This window comes from Oncorhynchus gorbuscha, linkage group LG01 (assembly GCF_021184085.1).
Source record: "Oncorhynchus gorbuscha isolate QuinsamMale2020 ecotype Even-year linkage group LG01, OgorEven_v1.0, whole genome shotgun sequence".
NCBI classification, from domain to species: Eukaryota; Metazoa; Chordata; class Actinopteri; order Salmoniformes; family Salmonidae; genus Oncorhynchus; species Oncorhynchus gorbuscha.
The window spans coordinates 3,272,811-3,283,543 of record NC_060173.1 but is presented as its reverse complement, the minus strand read 5'-3'; the positions used below and the strand labels follow the sequence as shown (position 1 = coordinate 3,283,543).

Sequence of the window (10,733 nt, the reverse complement as noted above, 5' to 3'; positions counted from 1 at the left end):
CGCCCTAGAGTGTAGAGGCGGCAGGGTAGCCTAGTGGTTAGAGTGTAGAGGTGGCAGGGTAGCCTAGATGCCCACACATTCCACCACTACGCCCTAGAGTGTAGAGGCGGCAGGGTAGCCTAGTGGTTAGAGTGTAGAGGTGGCAGGGTAGCCTAGATGCCCACACATTCCACCACTACGCCCTAGAGTGTAGAGGCGGCAGGGTAGCCTAGTGGTTAGAGTGTAGAGGTGGCAGGGTAGCCTAGATGCCCACACATTCCACCACTACGCCCTAGAGTGTAGAGGCGGCAGGGTAGCCTAGATGCCCACACATTCCACCACTACGCCCTAGAGTGTAGAGGCGGCAGGGTAGCCTAGTGGTTAGAGTGTAGAGGTGGCAGGGTAGCCTAGATGCCCACACATTCCACCACTACGCCCTAGAGTGTAGAGGCGGCAGGGTAGCCTAGATGCCCACACATTCCACCACTACGCCCTAGAGTGTAGAGGCGGCAGGGTAGCCTAGATGCCCACACATTCCACCACTATGCCCTAGAGTGTAGAGGTGGCAGGGTAGCCTAGATGCCCACACATTCCACCACTACGCCCTAGAGTGTAGAGGCGGCAGGGTAGCCTAGTGGTTAGAGTGTAGAGGTGGCAGGGTAGCCTAGATGCCCACACATTCCACCACTACGCCCTAGAGTGTAGAGGCGGCAGGGTAGCCTAGATGCCCACACATTCCACCACTACGCCCTAGAGTGTAGAGGCGGCAGGGTAGCCTAGATGCCCACACATTCCACCACTATGCCCTAGAGTGTAGAGGTGGCAGGGTAGCCTAGTGGTTAGAGTGTAGAGGTGGCAGGGTAGCCTAGATGCCCACACATTCCACCACTACGCCTTAGAGTGTAGAGGCGGCAGGGTAGCCTAGTGGTTAGAGTGTAGAGGTGGCAGGGTAGCCTAGATGCCCACACATTCCACCACTACGCCCTAGAATGTAGAGGCGGTAGGGTAGCCTAGTGGTTGGAGTGTAGAGGTGGCAGGGTAGCCTAGATGCCCACACATTCCACCACTACGCCCTAGAGTGTAGAGGCGGCAGGGTAGCCTAGTGGTTAGAGTGTAGAGGTGGCAGGGTAGCCTAGATGCCCACACATTCCACCACTACGCCTTAGAGTGTAGAGGCGGCAGGGTAGCCTAGTGGTTAGAGTGTAGAGGTGGCAGGGTAGCCTAGATGCCCACACATTCCACCACTACGCCCTAGAATGTAGAGGCGGCAGGGTAGCCTAGTGGTTAGAGTGTAGAGGCGGCAGGGTAGGCTAGTGGTTAGAGTGGAGGGGTGGCAGGGTAGCCTAGTGGTTAGAGTGTAGAGGTGGCAGCGTAGCCTAGATGCCCACACATTCCACCACTACGCCCTAGAGTGTAGAGATGGCAGGGTAGCCTAGTGGTTAGAGTGTAGAGGCGGCAGGGTAGCCTAGTGGTTAGAGTGTAGAGGCGGCAGGGTAGCCTAGTGGTTAGAGTGTAGAGGTGGCAGGGTAGCCTAGTGGTTAGAGTGTAGAGGTGGCAGGGTAGCCTAGATGCCCACACATTCCACCACTACGCCCTAGAGTGTAGAGGCGGCAGGGTAGCCTAGTGGTTAGAGTGTAGAGGTGGCAGGGTAGCCTAGATGCCCACACATTCCACCACTACGCCCTAGAGTGTAGAGGCGGCAGGGTAGCCTAGTGGTTAGAGTGTAGAGGTGGCAGGGTAGCCTAGATGCCCACACATTCCACCACTACGCCCTAGAGTGTAGAGGCGGCAGGGTAGCCTAGTGGTTAGAGTGTAGAGGTGGCAGGGTAGCCTAGATGCCCACACATTCCACCACTACGCCTTAGAGTGTAGAGGCGGCAGGGTAGCCTAGTGGTTAGAGTGTAGAGGTGGCAGGGTAGCCTAGATGCCCACACATTCCACCACTACGCCCTAGAATGTAGAGGCGGCAGGGTAGCCTAGTGGTTAGAGTGTAGAGGCGGCAGGGTAGGCTAGTGGTTAGAGTGGAGGGGTGGCAGGGTAGCCTAGTGGTTAGAGTGTAGAGGTGGCAGGGTAGCCTAGATGCCCACACATTCCACCACTACGCCCTAGAGTGTAGAGGCGGCAGGGTAGCCTAGTGGTTAGAGTGTAGAGGCGGCAGGGTAGCCTAGTGGTTAGAGTGTAGAGGCGGCAGGGTAGCCTAGTGGTTAGAGTGTAGAGGTGGCAGGGTAGCCTAGTGGTTAGAGTGTAGAGGTGGCAGGGTAGCCTAGATGCCCACACATTCCACCACTACGCCCTAGAGTGTAGAGGTTCTCCTATTCCCCTGATTAATCTATTTATTCCGGCAGGGTAGCCTAGTGGTTAGAGTGTAGAGGTGGCAGGGTAGCCTAGATGCCCACACATTCCACCACTACGCCCTAGAGTGTAGAGGCGGCAGGGTAGCCTAGTGGTTAGAGTGTAGAGGTGGCAGGGTAGCCTAGATGCCCACACATTCCACCACTACGCCCTAGAGTGTAGAGGCGGCAGGGTAGCCTAGTGGTTAGAGTGTAGAGGTGGCAGGGTAGCCTAGTGGTTAGAGTGTAGAGGTGGCAGGGTAGCCTAGATGCCCACACATTCCACCACTACGCCCTAGAATGTAGAGGCGGCAGGGTAGCCTAGTGGTTAGAGTGTAGAAGGCGGCAGGGTAGCCTAGTGGTTAGAGTGTAGAGGCGGCAGGGTAGCCTAGTGGTTAGAGTGTAGAGGCGGCAGGGTAGCCTAGTGGTTAGAGTGTAGAGGCGGCAGGGTAGCCTAGTGGTTAGAGTGTAGAGGTGGCAGGGTAGCCTAGTGGTTAGAGTGTAGAGGCGGCAGGGTAGCCTAGTGGTTAGAGTGTAGAGGTGGCAGGGTAGCCTAGTGGTTAGAGTGTAGAGGCAGCAGGGTAGCCTAGTGGTCAGAGTGTAGAGGCGGAAGGGTAGCCTAGTGGTTAGAGTGTAGAGGTGGCAGGGTAGCCTAGATGCCCACACATTCCACCAATACGCCCTAGAGTGTAGAGGCGGCAGGGTAGCCTAGTGGTTAGAGTGTAGAGGTGGCAGGGTAGCCTAGTGGTTAGAGTGTAGAGGCAGCAGGGTAGCCTAGTGGTTAGAGTGTAGAGGCGGCAGGGTAGCCTAGTGGTTAGAGTAGAGTGTAGAGGCGGCAGGGTAGCCTAGATGCCAACACATTCCACCACTACGCCCTAGAGTGTAGAGGTGGCAGGGCAGCCTAGTGGTTAGAGTGTAGAGGCGGCAGGGTAGCCTAGTGGTTAGAGTGTAGATGTGACAGGGTAGCCTAGTGGTTAGAGTGTAGAGGCGGCAGGGTAGCCTAGTGGTTAGAGTGTAGAGGCGGCAGGGTAGCCTAGTGGTTAGAGTGTAGAGGCGGCAGGGTAGCCTAGTGGTTAGAGTGTAGAGGTGGCAGGGTAGCCTAGATGCCAACACATTCCACCACAACGCCCTAGAGTGTAGAGGCGGCAGGGTAGCCTAGTGGTTAGAGTGTATAGGCGGCAGGGTAGCCTAGTGGTTAGAGTGTAGAGGCGGCAGGGTAGCCTAGATGCCCACACATTCCACCACAACGCCCTAGAGTGTAGAGGCGGCAGGGTAGCCTAGTGGTTAGAGTGTAGAGGCGAGAGAGATGAACCTAGAGAAGATTCCCCTCAGTCATCTGGTTCTGGGGATCTGTTCACAAACACAAACAGACCCCACAGAGCCCCAGGACAGAAACACAGACCCACAGAGCCCCAGGTCAGACCCACAGAGCCCCAGGACAGAAACACAGACCCACAGAGCCCCAGGACAGAAACACAGACCCACAGAGCCCCAGGACTACCTGCCCTCCAGGACACCTACACCACCCGTTGTTACAGGAAGGCCATAAAGATCATCAAGGACATCAACCACCCGAACCACTGCCTGTTCACCCCGCTATCATCCAGAAGGCGAGGTCAGTACAGGTGCATCAAAGCTGGGACCGAGAGACTGAAAAACAGCTTCTATCTCAAGGCCATCAGACTGTTAAATAGCCACCACTAACATTGAGTGGCTGCTGCCAACACACTGTCATTGACACTGACCCAACTCCAGCCATTTTAATAATGGGAATTGATGGGAAATGATGTAAATATATCACTAGCCACTTTAAACAATGCTACCTTATATAATGTTACTTACCCTACATTACATTTACATTTAAGTCATTTAGCAGACGCTCTTATCCAGAGCGACTTACAAATTGGTGCAATCACCTTATGACATCCAGTGGGACAGTCACTTACAATAGTGCATCTAAACTTAGGGGGGGTGGGGTGAGAGGGATTACTTAGCCTATCCTAGGTATTCCTTAAAGAGGTGGGGTTTCATATGCATATGTATATACTGTACTCTACAACATCGACTGCATCCTTATGTAACACATGTATCACTAGCCACTTTAACTATGCCACTTTGTTTACTTTGTCTACACACTCATCTCATATGTATATACTGTACTCGATACCATCTACTGTATGCTCCTCTGTACCGTCCTTCTGTAGCTCAGTTGGTAGAGCATGGCGCTTGTAACGCCAGGGTAGTGGGTTCGATTCCCGGGACCACCCATACATAGAATGTATGCACACATGACTGTAAGTCGCTTTGGATAAAAGCGTCCGCTAAATGGCATATATTATTTATTATATATATATCCTTATGTACATGTTCCTTATCCCCTTACACTGTGTATAAGACAGTAGTTTTGGAATTGTTAGTTAGATTACTTGTTGGTTATCACTGCATTGTCGGAACTAGAAGCACAAGCATTTCGCTACACTCGCATTAACATCTGCTAACCATGTGTATGTGACAAATAAAATTTGATTTGATTTGATTTGATTTGATTTGACAGAAACACAGACCCACAGAGCCCCAGGACAGAAACACAGACCCACAGAGCCCCAGGACAGAAACACAGACCCACAGAGCCCCAGGACCGAAACACAGACCCACAGAGCCCCAGGACAGAAACACAGACCCACAGAGCCCCAGGACAGAAACACAGACCCCACAGGGCCCCAGGACAGAAACACAGACCCACAAATATTATGAGAAAGCAAAGAGTCAACCAAACAAAAGTGAGCAAACTGGAATGCTATTTGGCCCTAAACAGAGAGTACACAGCGGCAGAATACCTGTCCACTGTGACTGACCCCAAATTAAAAAAATCCTTAACTATGTACAGACTCAATGAGCATAGCCTTGCTATTGAGAAAGGTCACTGTAGGCAAACGTATGACCATCTTAGACACATATTTCCCACAGATCACACAGTGTACCATCACAGCAGCAAGATTTGTGGCCCGTCGCCATGAGAAAAGGGCAACCAGTGAAGAACAAACAACATTGTAAATTACAACCCATATTTATCTGTTTCCCCCCCTTTCATCCTTCAGTTATTTGCACACTGTTTTCCCTTGCCTCTGTTCTTCTGCTTGCTCTTTTGGGGTCTAGGCCGGGTAGCCTAGTAGTTTGAGCGTTGGTCTTGTAACCGGAAGGTTGCAAGTTCAAACCCCCGAGCTGACAAGGTACAAATCAGTCCTTCTGCCCCTGAACAGGCAGTTAACCCACTGTTCATAGGCCGTCATTGAAAATAAGAATTTGTTCTTAACTGACTTGCCTAGAGGTTAAATAAAAAATAAAAAATGTAAAACTGTAAAGCATTCTGTGACTATTGTTACCGTCTCCAATCTGTCAGCGTTTGTGAAAACCTTTCAGCACATGTTGCTCATATCTGTCCTGCACTTCATTGTTCTAGAATCAAGAAGCAGGAAACTGAATCCTGGACAAAGGGGTGACTAGAGGAAAATAAAAACTGTCAGGGTTTCTACTGACACAACATGCAGATAATCAGTAAAAAAACAAACACTAAAGAAGGAAACAGTCAATCAAAAAGGAAACTAGTGTCCAGGATATGCTGCATGAGTTTTATGCTGATTTTTCACATACTGATAGAGCTTCTTAAATGTAATGGCAATAGAGATGCCCAAAAGTAACTGCTATTCGTGTATAATTACATGATTGATTCTGACATGCTAAAACTTGGTATATTTGGAAAGAAGACATCTGGTACCAATTAATTCTACTTTTGAATATAGTCTAAACACTACCAAACAACCACAGTTACAGAATCTAGCTACTGCAGTTAGTTTGACAAGGAAGAGTGTGGGAACAAAGGAAATGTCCAAGAGAAACAGACTCCCTCTCCTCCACCTTCTGGACCCCCCCCACCACACCCCCCCATCGGTTCATGGTTCAAATTGTATTTCAAAAAGATATTACAAATACTAACACTGTGCTAGATTGGGCTTGCCTGGTGCAGTGGAACTAATAGAATAGTCCCAAAAGTGCATATGGCGCCCACCTGGGACAGACTAAAGTAATATGATAATGTAGTGGGTGCTTATATTCCTCCTATTTCACATTCTTATTATATACCTGTGAATTAGATTTTTTTTTCTTTTTTTCCCCCCCGCAAATCCCAACTCCCCCTGAGACAGCCTCGGAGAGTGGGGTCCCAGCTAGGGTCAGACATTATCAACGGTGACCTTCGGGTAATTAGGGTCAAGTTCCTTGCACAAAGGCACATCGAACAGATTTTTCACATTGTCTGCTCGGGGATTTGAGTAAACATGTTGATCATGGCAATCATGCTGACCCTGTTGATCATGCTGACCCTGTTGATCATTATAATCCTGTTGATCATGATAATCACGCTGACCCTGTTGATCATGCTGACCCTGTTGATCATTATAATCCTGTTGATCATGATAATCACGCTGACCCTCTTGATCATGCTGACCCTGTTGATCATTATAATCCTGTTGATCATGATAATCACGCTGACCCTATTGATCATGGTGACCCTGTTGATCATTATAATCCTGTTGATCATGATAATCACGCTGACCCTGTTGATCATTATAATCCTGTTGATCATGATAATCACACTGACCCTGTTGATCCTGTTGATCATGATAATCCTGTTGATCCTGTTGATCATGATAATCCTGTTGATCATGTTGATCATGATAATCCTGTTGATCATGATAATCCTGTTGATCCTGTTAATCATGCTGACCCTGTTGATCATTATAATAATGCCGATTATGATAATCATGCTGACCCTGTTGATCATGATAATCCTGTTGATTATGATAATCATGCTGACCCTGTTGATCATGATAATCCTATTGGTTATGATAATCATGCTGACCCTGTTGATCATGATAATCATGCTGACCCTGTTGATCATGATAATCCTGTTGATCATGATAATCATGCTGACCCTGTTGATCATGATAATCCTGTTGATCATGATAATCACGCTGACCCTGTTGATCATGATAATCCTGTTGATCATGATAATCCTGTTGATCATGATAATCCTGTTGATCATGATAATCATGCTGAACCTGTTGATCCTGTTGATCAGGGGTAACCTGCCATGGCCTAGGGAGTTTGGCACACACACACACACACACACACACACACACACACACACACACACACACACACACACACACACACACACACACACACACACACACACACACACACACACACACACACACACACACACACACACACATATATATTAATTAATGGAATTCTACAGTGTTTCAATTAAATGTTTCAAGGACAAACATATATATGTATTTAAGTATTTTTAGTTGTTCTAGTGGGGCCAGTACATTAGTCCTCTCTAAAATATATACTTTAAGGAAAATTATTTGATATATTTGTTCTTTTTTTCTATGTTTAGCTCACATAATATAATTTAAAGTATGCATTAAGGAGTCTGTATTATAACACATTGCAGAAACAAATGCAGACATTAGTAAATGCATTTCTATGGCTTCCTAAATATTTTTTACAATGGTGGGGTAGAGCCAAGATGGAGTCACGATGGCTTCAACACAATGGTGAGGGAGAGCCAAGATGGAGTCACGATGGCTTCAACACAATGGTGAGGGAGAGCCAAGATGGAGTCACGGTGGCTTCAACACAATGGTGAGGGAGAGCCAAGATGGAGTCACGGTGGCTTCAACACAATGGTGAGGGAGAGCCAAGATAGAGTCACGGTGGCTTCAACACAATGGTGAGGGAGAGCCAAGATGGAGTCACGGTGGCTTCAACACAATGGTGAGGGAGAGCCAAGATGGAGTCACGGTGGCTTCAACACCATGGTGAGGGAGAGCCAAGATGGAGTCACGGTGGCTTCAACACAATGGTGAGGGAGAGCCAAGATGGAGTCACGGTGGCTTCAACACAATGGTGAGGGAGAGCCAAGATGGAGTCACGGTGGCTTCAGCACAATGGTGAGGGAGAGCCAAGATGGAGTCACGGTGGCTTCAACACCATGGTGAGGGAGAGCCAAGATGGAGTCACGGTGGCTTCAACACAATGGTGAGGGAGAGCCAAGATGGAGTCACGGTGGCTTCAACACAATGGTGAGGGAGAGCCAAGATGGAGTCACGGTGGCTTCAACATAATGGTGAGGGAGTGCCAAGATGGAGTCACGGTGGCTTCAACACAATGGTGAGGGAGAGCCAAGATGGAGTCACGGTGGCTTCAACACAATGGTGAGGGAGAGCCAAGATGGAGTCACGGTGGCTTCAACACAATGGTGAGGGAGAGCCAAGATGGAGTCACGATGGCTTCAACACAATGGTGAGGGAGAGCCAAGATGGAGTCACGGTGGCTTCAACACAATGGTGAGGGAGAGCCAAGATGGAGTCACGGTGGCTTCAGCACAATGGTGAGGGAGAGCCAAGATGGAGTCAAGGTGGCTTCAACACAATGGTGAGGGAGAGCCAAGATGGAGTCAAGGTGGCTTCAACATAATGGTGAGGGAGAGCCAAGATGGAGTCAAGGTGGCTTCAACATAATGGTGAGGGAGAGCCAAGATCGAGTCACGGTGGCTTCAACATAATAGTGAGGGAGAGCCAAGATGGAGTTACGGTGGCTTCAACACAATGGTGAGGGAGAGCCAAGATGGAGTCACGGTGGCTTCAACACCATGGTGAGGGAGAGCCAAGATGGAGTCAAGGTGGCTTCAACACAATGGTGAGGGAGAGCCAAGATGGAGTCACGGTGGCTTCAACACAATGGTGAGGGAGAGCCAAGATGGAGTCAAGGTGGCTTCAACATAATGGTGAGGGAGAGCCAAGGTGGAGTCAAGGTGGCTTCAACATAATGGTGAGGGAGAGCCAAGATCGAGTCACGGTGGCTTCAACATAATGGTGAGGGAGAGCCAAGATGGAGTTACGGTGGCTTCAACACAATGGTGAGGGAGAGCCAAGATGGAGTCACGGTGGCTTCAACACAATGGTGAGGGAGAGCCAAGATGGAGTCACGGTGGCTTCAACACAATGGTGAGGGAGAGCCAAGATGGAGTCACGGTAGCTTCAACACAATGGTGAGGGAGAGCCAAGATGGATTCACGGTGGCTTCAACACTGTGGTGAGGGAGAGCCAAGATGGAGTCACGGTGGCTTCAACACAATGGTGAGGGAGAGCCAAGATGGAGTCACGGTGGCTTCAACACAATGGTGAGGGAGATCCAAGATGGAGTCACAGTGGCTTCAACACAATGGTGAGGGAGAGCCAAGATGGAGTCACGGTGGCTTCAACACGGTGGTGAGGGAGAGCCAAGATGGAGTCACGGTGGCTTCAACACAATGGTGAGGGAGAGCCAAGATGGAGTCACGGTGGCTTCAACACAATGGTGAGGGAGAGCCAAGATGGAGTCATGGTGGCTTCAACACAATGGTGAGGGAGAGCCAAGATGGAGTCACGGTGGCTTCAACACGGTGGATCCTACTAGTTACCTAGTGTATATATAAATCATTAATAGTACCGAGTCTAGGACTGGCTTACTTTATTGAGCCACTACAGTTTTCACACGGTCATCAGTTGGACAATTGAAAACAATATCAACAGTGTATGAGATTATCATAAAATAGGCCTGTATCATAACAGTGTTGAATAGTAGCTAATTTCAATACCTCAGTGAAACGATCTGGTTACAGAGACGAAATAGATTTAAGGGTTTCATAAAAATTCTGAACGACTCAAAGTTACATTATAAGTGAAAAAAAAAACATTCAAGACGCACTTTTTTTTAATCAACAAATGAACTACAGATCGAACAAATGTCATGATCATCCCTCTAAAGCAGCATCGTAATAAAAGAGATTTAAAAAAGACTCAACTCACCCAGAAAACGAAATTAAAGAAAAAGAGCATGAATTTGACACACTTGTTGCAGCCAACGACAGTCATGACGATCGACTGTTCAGGTCCGCTATTTTAGATAAATAAATTAAGTCTACAATATACCAATGTGCCCGAGATTCTAAGAAGACGGACCGTTATAGCTTCTTCTCGTTCTTAGAACTCAAACTCTGTGACAGAAATCTCGAGGTATGTTCACCCAGAATGGGTGGGAACTCCTTTAAACTAATGACTGTGTAAACCGAGCCTGGAAACGGCCCACCAAGTGACGAGGGTGGTAAAGAGGACAGATGAAAGACAGCTTTGTGGTTATATATATATATATTTTTTATCCATGTTTGTGATAAATTAAATCAAAATTGTACTCAGGGCATCATTTGGGAATGAGAGACCCTGGTCTCGTTAAATAAAAGTTAATAAAATATATACATCTTCATAAACTACAGGAGTTAGGAGGAACAATATTCTGTTTTTATGCTCAGGG

At 48.3% G+C, this 10,733-nt stretch overlaps 1 protein-coding gene across 1 annotated transcript in view; it reads right to left on the bottom strand.

Moving 5' to 3' along the window:
• Positions 1-10,297, bottom strand: part of LOC124031984 (CD81 antigen-like) — a 33,484-nt gene extending 23,187 nt beyond the window's left edge. The window contains exon 1 of the mRNA XM_046343888.1: positions 10,232-10,297. Coding sequence (XP_046199844.1) covers positions 10,232-10,297 — 66 coding nt within the window. The remainder of the gene's footprint in view (positions 1-10,231) is intronic.
• Positions 10,298-10,733: the final 436 nt, after the last annotated feature.